The sequence below is a fragment of the Plectropomus leopardus genome, chromosome 1 (assembly GCF_008729295.1).
Source record: "Plectropomus leopardus isolate mb chromosome 1, YSFRI_Pleo_2.0, whole genome shotgun sequence".
Lineage (NCBI taxonomy): Eukaryota > Metazoa > Chordata > Actinopteri > Perciformes > Serranidae > Plectropomus > Plectropomus leopardus.
This window is the reverse complement of record NC_056463.1, coordinates 2,674,288-2,689,489: the sequence shown is the minus strand read 5'-3', so window position 1 is coordinate 2,689,489 and position 15,202 is coordinate 2,674,288. Positions and strand designations below refer to the sequence as shown.

The window sequence follows — 15,202 nt, the reverse complement described above, 5'->3', positions numbered from 1 at the left end:
TGTATTTCACGTAAATATATCAACAAAAAGTCACAATGGGCAGATCCGGGTCTGGAATAATGATTTTCAAAACTATATATAGTTAACATAACTAAATATTAAAAATCATGTTACAGAATTATTATACTTTTAAGTCTTGTTTTCCTTGTTTTTTTTTTTAAATTTCTTTTTATTTCTGTTTTTGTTACTGATTTTAAGGTAATTTTTTTCTACTTTCTACAAACTAATTTTTACAGTAATTTCTTCTTTCGTTACACAAACTCTCTTTGCTCTTTCAGTCTAATAAATACGTGATAAATGTCTCTTTTAACTGCCACAATCATATAAACAAGCAAAGCAGCGTAACTAAAGCACCTCTCAGCCTAAATCGGCGCTTCATTACTGGTGCACGTGGTTTGGCGCTCGGTGAGTGGACGCTTCTTATTTAAATGCACTGTGGAGTCGTAGATTAGTGCACAGGTTTGTGCTGTTTATACTGATGTTTTCACCAGATATTTCATGCAAATCTCCGCTGTGGAAATGTTCAGACTGTCACCTGATATTGTCTATGCAGATAAAAGAACAGGATTTTTACTTCCCACTTTGCAACAACTGTGTATAAAAACAGGTCCTGATATTAAAGAGAAAAAAAGTGCAAAATATGGAGAAGTATCAAAGAAAGAAGCAACAGCATTACTTCACTGTTTTGATATAGCCCTTTGAAACTTGAGTAAAATTTATTTCAAAAACATGGGAAGAAGGCAATGACAAACATAAGAAGAAATTAACCAACAATAAGCAAGCGATTTCTATTTTAAAAAAAAAGAAAGTAGAAGAAAATACCCTAAAAAGACAAACAAACAAAAAAAACGGGTATGTAAACAGGTAAGTAAAAAGCAAATAAAAAAGTACTTGAAAAAATGTTTACAAAATTAGAATAACTCTTAAGAATATTTAAAAATATCTGATTATGGTAATTATAAAAATAGTTGTCTGGAAATTTTCCCTTTCTTTTTTTTTTTAAAGTAATCTTCTATATCTATTAATTTTCTTACAATTTGGAGGAAATTTCTTGCCAAATTGCTCATTACCTTTTTTCCCCTAGTTTTCGAAAGGAACCAAACCAGTTTGGTCAGGTTTAAAAACAACAACAACAACAAAAAAAACCCCAGAAAAATTAGCCAAAAAAACAAAAAAAATAAATAAAAAAGAAGAAACTAAAAAGCAAAAACAAGAAAATTATAAAATGTGCTTACAAATGAGAATGATTCTGCAGAATAATTCTAAATTTATAATTATGATATTGACAAAATAGTTTTCTGGACATATTTCCCTTGCTTTAAAAATAACCATATCTACTAATTTCTAACAATTTGGAGAAAATTTCTCGCCAAGTTGCTCATTACCTTTTTCTCCCCAAGTTTTTTTTAAATAAATCAAACCAGTTTGTATTTAAAAGTTTAAATCCCTGTGAAAGGCGCCTGAGCACCACAGATAAAGTGACATATAGTTTTCAAAAGGTCGACTCTAAATTAACCCCTTGTGCTGTAAGAAGAAAATGTCCCCCGAAAGAGCATTTTTCTTCATCTTTTGTCTCCGCGAGGACTCAAATCATTCTCATGCATTCACTACTGAGCACTTTCTGTCTCACAAAGCACTTTCCCAGAAAATCGTCAGCGGCGCCCCAGTAAGACGATGTGCACACACACGCAGCCATTGTGCAGCGCAGGCCTGGATGGCAGCGCGATGATGAGAGAGGGTTAATTGTTTTCTGCCCTGACACATAATGTAGCAGTCTGTTTCCTCTTTGCTCAGCGGGTCAGACAGACACGTCACACGCTGCACTCTGGGTCAGAGGGATGGCGATATAAAGGATGACTCACGGTGCTGAGACGCACGGTCATCATGGCAGGGCCGCGGCGGTTTCGGGGGTGAAAGATAAAGAGGATAAAGGGCAAAATGTGAAAAGGAGGAGATGAGAAAATGACAATAAAAAAATAAAATAAACAAACAGATAAGAGCCGAGCAGCTGTCAGAGGGCGGACGAGCGAGCGCGAACTAACAATCTGTCCAGTCATTGAAATTAGAATATCCAAACCACAACAGCCTTAAAAGTCAAAACCAATTTCACTTTTTGTGAGGAGAAAATAACTACTTTTCACTGCAGATAGAGCACATTTTTTTTGCTTTTTCAAAAGAGGCTAAAAAAACGTGTTTTTGTCGCAGTACATCATACTTTTCAGGAAGTCTGCAGAGATGGTTCGTCATGACTGTGTCGTCACGTTTGTTTCCACTGCACTTTCAGTACAATATCCAACCCACAAATATTTCACAACCACAAAAGTCAAAATGACTCAAAAGGTCAAAATGAATTTCACTTTTTGTGTGGAGAAAATACACAATACACTGCAGCTATAGAGCACATTTTATACTTTTCAAAAGAGGTAAAAAAAAAAGAAAAAAGAAAAAAAGGTGTTTTTTTTTTTTGGTTGTCATGGCACACCACTGACTGTAGCACGTCATATTTTTCCAAATTTTCAAGAAATTGGAAAAGACGGAAAGTCATGACTGTGTGAATCTGTGTCCACTGCACAATATATAATATAATATAATATAATATATAATATAATAAAAATATGTTTCAAAACTATAAAAGTCAAATGTCAAAATGAATTTCACTTTTTGTGTGGAGAAAATACACTATACATTTTCTACTTTTCAAAAGAGGTTAAAAAAGGTGTTTATGTTGTGGTTCACCGCTGACTGAAGCATGTCACATTTCTCCAAATTTTTAGGAAATCTGCAAAGATGGTTCGTCATGACTGTGTCGTCACGTTTGTTTCCACCGCACTTAAAATACAAATATTTCAAAATTATAAAAGTGAGGAAGAAATATAAACTATTCACTGCAGATATTGAGCAAAAATTTTCTACTTTTTCAAAATTGGTTGAAAAAGGTGTTGGGACGTATTTATGTCATGGCACACCGCTGACTGGAGCACGACATATTTCTCCAGATTTTCAGGAAAAACTGGCAAAGACGTCATGACCGTGTCGTCATTTATTGTCTGAATCTGTTTCTACTGCACATTCATCTTTTTTATCGATGCACCACCTTTCCACCTCGTTATGACTTTTTTTTGTAATATTTCAATTTTCCTTCCCAATTTTTGGTACTTCGATTTTTTGTTTTTCCACAAAATGTGAAATGTGCATTAAAAACAGGTGGATGGAAATGCAACTTCTGTCTGCCTACAAACTGACTTTGGAAATTACTGTACCTATCAAATAATTCACATCATCAAAATAATTAACCAATTTCTTTCAAATTTCAGGGTGACCTTAAATAAAAACTTGCGTATTTCTAAACACAGACCCCATTTTCCATGTTTTTGTGTCTAAGTTACTAATTGGAAGAATAGTTTTTGAAATTGGTCCAGTATTGACTGAGACTGCTGCAGCCTGCAGCTGCGAAACATGCTGCAGTGTAACACTCAGGGCATTTGTGCATCATCAATTTATGTCCACAAAAAAGTGCTGTTTTTTGCAACTGGCAGGCTCAAACTTTTTGGCAACATTATTTGAAAAGATCTCTGCAGAAAAAGAGCTTTTTGTTCAAAGGTAAGATCCATTTTTCTGAAGCAGAAACAGCCTCAACATCACTATCGCCAAACCCACCAGACTCCATTTAAATAATCAGCAATTTTATTATTGCAATAAACGCGCCATTTAAAGTCGACAGAGACAACACAAAACTAAAACAAAAACTATCTGGGGTCGTCTTTTCACTGTTCCGGCAATCACCAACTCCGATTTTGTGAAATATAAATTCATTATTCATCTAATTAGATGTGAAAATATGTTGGCTATATACATGTGAAAATTACTGTTTATTTAAATGGAGTCTGGTGTGGGTGGCTATTACGCTTTCAGGGCTTTTTTGACTTACATCTTAAGCTAAATGCTTAAGATGTAACCCTTTTAAATCTGGGAATATTGCCTTCTTTCAAAAAAAAAAAAGAAAAAAAACAATGACCAAAAATAAGCAAGAATATAGCCAAATGTACAAAAAAAATGGCATGAATATTACTAAAATAAATTAAAATTAAAAAAAAGAGGAAAGAAATGATCTGGGGGAAAAAATGCTTAAAAAAATTCTAATAATTCTGTAAAATAATTTTAAATATCTCATTATGAATATATTATAAATGTAGTTCATTACACATTTCCTCCTAGATTTTTTAGATTTTAAAAGTTTTAAAGTTTTAAAATCTACTAATATATTGTATTTGTGGACATTTCTTGCGAGTGGCCTTTTTTTTCCATGTTTTTGAAAGGATCCAAAACCAATTCGCTCAGGGTCCAAATACTTGTGAAAGGCATATCTGAATGCAGCACAGGGAATTTGATGTCGATCCAGGTTTCAAAGGGTTAATGATGAAGTCTGTTGTTGGTGGTTGATGTATGTAAGAATTAGGGGATTGCATAGTCTTACATCTGGTTTAAATGTGTGTTGAAGCTGTTTAAAGTTTTATAGCATTCATGGTCTGGACTGAAGAGTTATTCAAGTATGCTTTTTTTTTAAATTAAAAAGCAGAAAAAATGCATTTAATGATCAGATTATGGGGGAAAAAGGAAGGCAGTTTATCTAACAGTTTCTGATCAGTGTTACAATAAAAGGGCGGGGTACAACATATGTGAAAATGCTTGCAACAAGTTCCCTGCATGCTGTAGGTAACACGACTTCCTTTTTCACGTACGTTGGCTTCCTCAAAATGCCAAATTACCATCACAGTCAACAAAAAATGTTACGTTGGTGTTTTAGAATAAAAATGTTTTGTTTTTTATGCAAATGCCACACACCAAACTTCAAGTCAATACAAAACTCGTGGGTACGACACTGTTCTCTCTGCCAAATATCGTTTATACATACGGTAAATCTCAATTTAGTTGGTTATCATTTTAAAAGGTAAACGTATGTACGGACTTTTTAAACACTTTTTCTGACACATTCACTTGTCATTGTGAGTTCGGCTAAGGTTCAATCCCCCAAGTATATTTTATTTGTGAAACCTCAAACACTTAGATACGTTATAACCGAAAACCTCCGCTGCTGAGATGAACCGTTATGAGACACGCATAACTTAACACTAAATGTTTAAAATGCTATTTTAAAATGCGCAGAATGATAATTGTAATGGAGCCGAATTTACAAGAGGACTCATCTGACTCAGAAAATGTCAAAAAATTGTTGTTTTTTTATATTATGTGTGTACGTCCAAACGAAGCGCTAATATAAAAATGGCAGATTTTTTAAACGGAGTTCGTTGCGCTCCATTTGAGTGTCTTCTGGATTCTGACCAAAGAAGCTGATGAAACAGATTGACAGGTGGGCAGGTGCTTTGTGCCAAAAAATGTCGACTCTAGATGAGTGTTACAGACAGTCTGGTATCGCTATATAATCTCGGATAAACTTCTTTTTCGTGCATGTGTCACGGTTAAAGTCGGTTTGAACCCGCACGGCCACCTCTTCTATGGGCCCTAAACTTTGCTCTATTAACTTGGTCGCGCCCTTGCAGATTTGTTTTGTTCCCTAAGTTTACAAACATCACATGCAAAGTGCAGTTTTCACTTAAAAAAAACTTAAAACTTGATTTACATTGCAAAGACATCTAAAAGGCGAAGCAGCACACACAGAGGAGTGAAGAGACTACTCACATCTTCCATGATAAAGGGACCAAAATCCGTTATGTGAGAGTTGAGCAGCCTAAAAATCACTCGACGTCGCCCTTTATCCTCTCCAGAAACTGTTTACTTCTCCCCTGTCGGTCGGCAGCTGACACATTTCCAACCGCAAATGAAGAAAATAGGGAACCGTGTCGTTTTATGACAGTAAGCAGGCTCGTCTTCTCTTTTTTTCCTCTTTTGCTTCGGATGAAAAAGAAAAAGTTCGCAGAAAAAAAGTTTGGTTTCGGTTGCTTTACACTCTTGAATCAAGCAGCAGTGTGTCGAGGAGGAGCAACGCGAGCTGTGCATCATCAGTCTGATTCAAAACTCCAGCACCGAAGCTTCGCGAGGAGGAAATTTCAGCACGCGTGCATCCAAAGTTTTGCATTTCTCGGATCAGATCTGCAGAAAGCTGCAGAAAGTGACTGCAAACGGTCCGAGCTGCAGCAGCATCCTCGCAGATTCATAGAAAGCAGCTCTCGCATCAAAAAATCACTCTGCGGAAAACTTTGCAAATAGGCACCAAACTCTTAGAAGGAGGTGTTTTTCGGGGTTGTTGTGTGATTTTAGATGCTCTCAAAGTGCTTTTAAAATTCAAAAACTGCGTCTTTTTCGGGACACTGTGGATGATGGGCTTCATAGTGGCCTCTGGTGTTACTGCACGGACACTTCCTGGTGGGTGTGGCTGATCCCGGGCCTGCTGGTGACTGACGGGACGGTAAAAACATGAAACTACAGCAGCGATACTCAACTTACGGTCCGCGGGCCTAATCTGGCCCCCGACAAGGTGCTGGGCGGCCCCCAAACATTTTCTAATTCACAATAAAAATAAAGTGATTCACATCGGGAACTGTTTTTGTACTTTTTAGTATACATAAGGTGTCAGAGTGCATAAAAGAGTGCAAAATAAAGCTTGTTTATCAAAAACTGTGCCAGTGGAGGATCCCACGCACTCCCCAAGAGAGGTTAAGCTAAGACCCTAATGTCCTAAAATCCTAGAAATATCCTAAAATACTAGAAAATCGACCAGCAATCTAGAAACGTCCTAAAATCCTAGAAATGTCCCTAAAATCCCAGAAATGTCCTAAAATCCGAGAAATGTCCTACAATCTCAGAAATGTCATAAAATCCTAGAAATATCTTGAAATCCTAGAAATGCCTTAAAATCGTAGAAGAATTGCCCTAAAATCCTAGAAATGTCCTAAAATTCCAGAAATGTCCTAAAATCCCAGAAATGTCCTACAATCTCAGAAATGTCCTAAAAGTCCAGAAATATCTTGAAATCCTGAAATGTCCTAAAATAGAAATGTCCTAAAATATCCCATAAATGTCTTAAAATCCTAGAAATATATCTTGAAATCCTATAAATGCCTTAAAATCCTAGAAATGTCCTACAATCTCAGAAATGTCCTAAAAGTCCAGAAATATCTTGAAATCCTAGAAATGCCTTAAAAGCCTAGAAATGTCCTAAAATCCCAGAAATGTCCTAAAATCTAGAAATATCTTGAAATCCTATAAATGTCTTAAAATCCTAGAATTGTCCTAAAATTGTCCTAGTCCAAAATATCTTGAAATCCTAGAAATGCCTTAAAAGCCTAGAAATGTCCTAAAATCCCAGAAATGTCCTAAAATCCTAGAAATGCCTTAAAAGCCTAGAAATGTCCTAAAATCCCAGAAATGTCCTAAAATCCTAGAAATATCTTGAAATCTTATAAATGTCTTAAAATCCTAGAATTGTCCTAAAAGTCCAGAAATATCTTGAAATCCTAGAAAAATACCTTAAAAGCATGGAAATGTCCTAAAATCTAGCAAATCCTGAAAACCTAGATATGTAAAATCCTAGAAATATCCTGATATTCTTGAAATGCCCAGAAATCTTAAAATGTCCTAAAATCTCAGAAACATCCTGAAATCCTAGAAATGTCCTAACAACCCATAATTGTCCTAAAAGCCCAGAAATGTCTTGAAATCCTACAAAATGTCTTTGAAGCCTTGAAATGTCCTAAAAAATCCTAAAAATGTCTTAAAAATCTTTGAAACATCCTAAATTCCTAGAAATGTCCTAAAAATCTAGAAATTTCTTCAACTCCTACAAAAGTCCTGAAATCCAGAAATGTCCCAAAATCCTAAAAACGTGCATGGCGCTGCTGCAGCCGGCCTCGTGTCATTTTGCAAAAAACACAGTTAAAGTGGTGGCACTAAAATGATTTTAAAGAGCTGTAACTGATGTCTTCATCTGTGGTTAATGCATGATTTACTAATGCTTAATAGATCAGTTATAATGAGCCATTAACAAGAACTAAAAATGGGTCGTCATGGTGAGGAAAAGCCCTGTTTGTGTGTTATTGTGTGTGGAGAAAACACATGCTGTTTAACTAAGTGCACTGTCGCAATCAATGCTGCTACTAATCATTGATATATCCTAGACTATAATAATAATAAAAATTACTGTGCATGTAATATTGTAAAAATAGTGTTTTTTTTTCCTAACCCTAACCCTTTTAAAAAGTATTTAAACAAAGTCAAATTTAATATGTGATGCTTATGATTATGATAAATAATTAATGTATATATTTTTAAGCTTGATTTTGAAAAAGCACATTTTGTTTGTGTATAAAATAATTAATAAAGCGAAAAATTAAATTTACTGTGCAATGTAATATTGTAAAAATATTGTTTTTTTCCCTAACTCTAACCTTTGTTAAAAGTATTTAAAACAAAGTTAAAATGAATATTTGATGTTTATGATTAGGATAAATAATATTGATGTATAATATTTTTAAAGCGGGGCCCTAAGGGTTAAAAAAAAAAAAAAAAAAAAAAGTAAATAAATCTTCGACGAAACGATGCGGAACTGATGACGTCGGTGAAAGTACCGGACGACAATAAGGTCCGGACATGTGTAGCAACATAACAGCGCGTGTGAATTCACGATGATGTAACAGTAAACAACATAAATTTGGATGAAATGTAACCTTTGACGCCGCGATGTTTGCGTGTGAATGATGTCTGAAGCCGCCGTAGAGGAGGTTTCTGTGTTAGAGTCCATTTACTGCGCAGAGGGAGAGTTTGAGCTCATCCGGAAGTCTGGTGAGTCTGAACTTTTCTCTAAAAACAACATTTCTGTGAAAAAACACGTTTTTAACTGACATGTAAACACAGAGCAAGAAGCTTAAATAAAACCACGTTTTCTAAGTAAATAAAGCGTCTCTTCTTATTTCTATTCAGAAACGAGTTTGATACCAAAGTGAAAAAATATTTCTTTGTTTCTTTGTTTTGTTTTGTTTCAGATTGTTTCAGTCTTTGCCTGTTTAACCCTTCAAACCCGAGCAAACTGACTCGATTTCTTAAAAAAAAAAAAAAAAAAAAGTGGGAGGACGGCAATGAGCAATGAAAGGCGAAACGATCCCAAAATTAGCGAACAATAAAAAATATAAAAAATATGAACAATATTAAAAAAAGTACAAGAAATTACCTGAAATAAAAAAACAACACAAAAATGTAAAAGTAAAAAAGAAAATAAATAGGCTATAATAATTGTCACATCATTATATGTTAATCATGATAGTCATCATCTTTTTATTCCTTTTTTTAATTTAATTTTTTTTAATTTCCTTTTTTTCTGTTTTTGAAGGAAATTGCACCGACCCGTTCAGTGCTCACAAGTTTAAATACAATTTTTATAAAAGGCATCTTCGCTTCAGGTTTTAAAGGGTTAACACTTCAGCTTTGATACAACTATGACTCTTTACTACAAAAACAATAAAGTGTTGGCAGACTCATGTTTTGTAATTCAGTCATGTTGAGGGAAAAAAAAACACGGCCTCAGGGTGTATTTGCATCCCGACATCAGAATACAACAACTGAAACATTTCCGTTAAAAGGTCGGGCTTTTTTTTTTCGGCTCATTAAAGCCCCCAAATTTGAGAGGGGTCGACAGACTGTCAGCCTGGCCGATTATCGGGGCCGATATCTGGCATTTTGCTGATTATCTGTATCGGTATTTTATTTAATGATCACTGATAAAATTAATTAATTAAAAATTGCAAAGAAAGTGTCAGCATGGGAGGAAGTTTTACTTTGTAAAACCTCAGAGAGCTATTTTAATTTATTCATTTTATTAAATTTTTCACTTGATTTAATAAAAAACTTGCTGTATTTGATGTTGAAAGTCTCAGTTTTGATTAAAAATCATTTAAGCAAAGTTTTGTGTTGGAGTTTGTTACATTTCTAATTTTATATATTGACAGAAAGATTTTCATTTTTATTGTCCTGAAAAACCAACAACCTCTTTGATCCTCTGGACTCAGATATTTCTGACACAACATTTAAAATAACAATTTTAAAAAATGTAATTCTCTCACTTGTTATTTATCGAATAAAAATATCGATGCTAAACCTCAAAAACCTAAATTAAAATCTGCCTGTCACTGCTGCGTTGTGACTTCCAGCTCAGGATGGACTCACGGTCCAGATCAACAGCTCAGCTGGAGGACAACGAAGTCTGGACGTGAGTCTGCTGTTCCACCTGCACCCGGTTACCCCCTCCTGTCCCCCCCGCCATCTCCGTCTCCTCCGCCCGTCTCTCCAGGACTCAGTGTCTCAGCATCAGACAGAAGCTGCTGGATCGAGCTGCAGCGTTACCACCCGAGCAGCCGATGGTTCACCAGCTGGTGGAGTGGCTGCAGGTAAATTAACGTGCTGTCGTTTACGCCGAAAATCTTCAAATAAACGCCCAATACGGCACATTTTGACAAATAAAGGCGTCTCAGTTGGAGACTCAGGCTGGTGCAGCTCATTTTTATCTGGATGTATAAAATCAGGTTGTTGGCGACCTGCTGAAAATAATATTAGTTTAGCTGCTGAGATCACACACAAATCTGTATTTATGTTTAAACTTTTGTCAATATGGACAAAACTACTCACAATGTTAACTCTCCACTACTCAGTCATTCAGTTTAATTTTACCGAAACCGTGATGGTAAACAAGAGAAACGCAAAAAAAAGATAGTCGATGTACAACACTCATTTTTAAAATAGCTCAGGAAAGTATATTCCTTTAAAAATAAAATAAAGATAAAAATATTTAAAACTAAAATTTATTATATTAAATATATTTAAATAAATATGTTTTTTAAATTATTTTACAGAATTATTATAATTTTTTGGTCATTTCTAGCTTTGCAATTATTTTTGTTTAACTTAAGCATTTTTTCTGGTGATTTTCTTGTGCTTTGGTTGCTGCTTTTAGACACCTTTCACAAGTATTTAAACCTTTTAACTCACATTTTTGTGTTTTCTTTCAAAAACATGGAAAATAAGGTTATGAGCAAATTTGTAAGAAATGTTCCACAAATTGCAAGAAAATAGTAGATTTAGAAAATAGTTTAAAAAAAAAATGTCTAGGGAATAAACATATTACATATTTAAAATTATGTAACAGAATTGTTATAATTTTAAACACGTTTCCCTCCATTCTTCTTGGCCTAATTTGTTTTTTAACTTTCTTTTTCTTTTTCAAAATTTAAAACTCATTTTCAGATAATTTTCTTGTACTTTTTAGTAATTACTTGCTTTTTTTTTTTTCTTTTGTTGCTCACTGTCTTCTTCCCATATGATTTTGACAGAAACCAAACCAATTTGCTCAGGTTTCAAAGGGTTAAATAAATAATTTGATTGTATTTCCCATCTTTACTGAGCAACAGTTTTGTGTGACAGGAATTAAAAGCCCGTCTCATATATATGTTGAGTTCAGTGAGTTAAGCAGATTATCGCTCGGGTTAATAATTGAAGTTTTCGGGTGTGATTGAACCGCGTTTTTATAAGTTCGTGATTTTACATCCGTGTCATAAACAGGAGTCTGTGGAGGTGACGGAGAGCTGCAGAGGCGGAGAGGAGGATGTGAAAGAGGGAGAAAAAGAGGAGGAGTGGACGGCCGTGTTGTCGTTGGACCACATCAGATCTCGAAATCGTTACATCAGTTTGCTGGAGCGCTGGACCCAGCAGCTGCAGCTCACTGGGAGGTTGTTACTGGGACGGAGTATACTGGTTATTCTGCAGGGAGCCAGACCCGACATCAAGGTGCCAGCACACGCGTGTTAACATGCCATCATCATGCTTAACAGTCAGGACGTGTGTGTGTGTATGTGTGTGTGTGTGTGTGTGTGTGTGTGTGTGCGTGTGCATGTCCTGCAGACAGCATGTACTCATTCATGCAGAACATGTTAAATGTGCCGTTTATGTCACGATCACGAGACTATGATCACTTCAGAATAAACACATTTCTTTTAAACTAAAAGAACAGAGCCCTCTCTCTCAAAATAAAAACTATAGAAAATACAGCAGCAGTAAAAGAATATTTGCATAATCAATTAATTTCAAGATTTGTTTTCTTCATCAGAAATAATTAAAATTTCCATCTCTGTTCTCTGGAGCCCAAATCGATGCATCTATTCATGTCAGCCAAAATGAAAAAATATTAAACTTAATGTAATGTTGAGATCATCGAGAGCAGCAAATCTCAGAGGCTGAAACAAGAAGTTTTGGATTTTTTTAAATTAAAAAATGACTTAATTGATAATCAGAATAGTTATGAATTCATTTTACGTTGATTAATTATTGCAGCTCTGATATAAAATGCAGCGCAGAGGCTAAAGAGTTCAGAAAGCTGTGATCAAAGCCAAATTTTCCTCCCAAAAAAGTGAGATCTGTGTACGCTCAGGTCACAGCGGCTCTCAGAGCGAGGGAGGAAGTCACGAGGCTGCAGAGGGAGGATCGACGCTTCAACAAAGCATCACATTAAACCACCAGAGGCCGCTGTCGGATTTCTTTCTCTAACTGACAGTAAATGTTTCTTTAATGTGTGCAAGTCTTACATCAATGTTTCTCCACGGGGGGTACGTGAGATAAAAAAAGTATTTTAAAAAACAGCAGTCATGCATAACTCCTAAAAAATTATTATATTATAAAAAATTCAGTAAAAATATAACTAAGTTCAGAAACTTTAGAATTTTATACTCAATATTCAGTTTCACTATCCTTAAAAAAAAACAGGCTCTGCCCAAACCAGGATCGTTTGACCCAAACTGTCAAATCTCGTCACCTGTCAATCAATCACTCGCCGCCGTCAAGACACAAACTTGGAGTCGTGGTTGAAGCGTAGCAGCGATGCTGCTGAAAATACGGAGACAAGTGACAGAGATTATGTTTGAATGGGATTTACGTCCACGAGTTGCAGCCCCCAAATTTAAAAAGTGTTTTTCAGTTATAATGCTGTTAAAGGACACTGATGTCACAGCGCTGGGTTTGTTTCGCGCTGGTCGGGGGGGGACTTGACTGAAAAAGTATTTCAAAGGGGTTCAGTACAGAAAAAAGTTACACAGAACTCCGCAGAATGAAATATTGGGGGTACAAATGATCATTTCAACACGGAAATGGACAAACCAGAGCCTTAAAGCAGGTTTCCAATGGATCCCTTAAAGTGCTAAGGTGCTAAATTAATCTAAAAAACAAAAATTAAAATTAATAAAAATGCTAAGACATAGTACGTTTTATTTAATTAATTGGGATTTTTTCTGAAATTGCATTGCAAAATCATAAAATAATTGGTAATAATTGATAACTGGAAAACAAACAAAAAAAGCCTCTTACAGTAATATCATGCAGAAAAAAATGGAACAAACATTTTATTTCAATCCAGGACACAAAAAGCCAAAAAGCTGAGGACCCACTTTCCGTTAGCTGTCATGCACCCTGGACAACATGTTGCAAATTCAATGAAAATTTGCAATTCAGCTGAAATTTAGCAGCATGGCTGAAACTGACACAGGCCAGTGCACTCTGGGCGACGGGGATCGAGGCAGTGAAATCCCACATGCAGAGCGAGAAACACGAAAAAACTCGCCAATAAATGCCACATATTTCCAGTTCTGGACCCTCGTCTCTGCCATGAGACAAAAAATGCTTTATGTAATAAACATTTCAGCAAAATTGTCTCCAACCCGAATTAATTGTGTTTTTTTTTCTTGTAAAATTGGCTTTAAATGTAATTCTGAGTTGCATTAAAAAGTCTGACTGTAATCGTGTCTCTCAGGAGTTTTGCCGCCTTTTGAAGACAGTGAAGGTGGACGTGGACTCTTCAGGGAGGAAATGCAAAGAGAGGATGATGAAGGTTCTCATTGAACGCCCTTCGTCTCCCTCCAGTGGACAACGGTGAGGATCACGGACAAACTGACTCAGATGTAGCAGAGTTTCTGATCTCTCAGCGTTATGATCTCATGACTGCAGCTCTCACGGTGTCTCTCCGTGTTTTTCTGTCAGTCTGCAGGGATTTGAGGTGAAGAACTGCGAGTCGTCACCAGAGTTGACCGCAGTCTTCCAGGAAATGAACATGACGGAGCTGTTGGAGCAGATACTGCCATCATTGAGTGACTGACAGCACACGGGTGACTGAAACCAAACTGATCCCCAACAAGATCTGGACTGAACGAACACAGTCCAGCTGCACAGAGGAGGCCGACCGCCCGGACCTCCAGAGTAAAACACGACGATGTATGAAAAACTGTGCTGCAGCATCGACTCGACAACAGACACAAAGAGACCGATGGTAACAGAACAAACGTGGTTTCGTTATTGCTGATGTGTATTGTGACGTTTCACGAGATTGTTATTTATGGACCGATGGTTTGTTTGCAATAAAGCTTTGAACACAAATTGAACTAAAGGTCTTTTTTTCCCCCTTTAGTCAAAACCACACGAACCAAACTACAGTAAAATTAAGGAAAATTAGGCTGTAGGGGTCGACTGATGTTGTTTTCAGGGCTGATACTGATAATTAGTACATAATGATACGGATAACAGATATTTGCAACCGATATGTGTTTATAATAAAAATGAAAATGTTTGTCAATATTTAAAGTTTGGAAATAACAAACTCCAACAAAAAAAACTTTGTTTAAATTCTGTTCACAAATGTTTAATCAAAACTGGATCTTTAAATATCATATACAGCAAGTTCCCTGCAACGTTTTAAAAATAAATTTCAGTGAAAAAAAAAAGAATAAAAAAAAGCTTCCTGAGCTTTTACAAAGCAAGTTCCTCCCATGCTGACACTTTCTTTGCAGACTTTAATAAACTAACTTTATCCGTGATCATTAAAATAAAAAACAGATACAGAGAATCGGCAAAATATCGGCCCGATAATCTGTCGACCCCTTCTACGTAGCGCTGATTAAATATAAGTCAAGCTTCTGTTACTGAGTTGTCAATTTTTCATCTCCGATGTTTTAAGGAAGATAAGTTTGGCTGTAAAAAATGAGAAAGTTCGTGACCCGGATGCTATGTTGAAAACAGCAGAGCGGAAAAGAAGCAACGCCCATCAGCCGGAGCAAACTCCCACCACAGACAGACTTTAAACACAGTATTAACTCCACTGACTACAGCATTATTCACCTTTGCTTTTATATTAACATAAAACTGAAATCATGATCCTCTCTCT

At 35.8% G+C, this 15,202-nt stretch overlaps 2 protein-coding genes across 2 annotated transcripts in view; one reads left to right on the top strand and one right to left on the bottom strand.

Moving 5' to 3' along the window:
- plekho2 (pleckstrin homology domain containing, family O member 2) overlaps positions 1-5,806 on the bottom strand; it is a 38,149-nt gene extending 32,343 nt beyond the window's left edge. Inside the window, exon 1 of the mRNA XM_042490425.1 lies at positions 5,698-5,806. Within this exon, the coding sequence (XP_042346359.1) occupies positions 5,698-5,706 (9 nt within the window). The 5' untranslated portion in view covers positions 5,707-5,806. The remainder of the gene's footprint in view (positions 1-5,697) is intronic.
- Positions 5,807-8,631: 2,825 nt separating this feature from the next.
- LOC121945238 (RWD domain-containing protein 3-like) lies at positions 8,632-14,418 on the top strand. The gene is given in 6 exon segments (XM_042489327.1): positions 8,632-8,796; positions 10,158-10,258; positions 10,260-10,394; positions 11,563-11,787; positions 13,799-13,917; positions 14,026-14,418. Coding segments are annotated over 6 exon segments (783 nt in total). The 5' UTR covers positions 8,632-8,708; the 3' UTR covers positions 14,141-14,418.
- Positions 14,419-15,202: the final 784 nt, after the last annotated feature.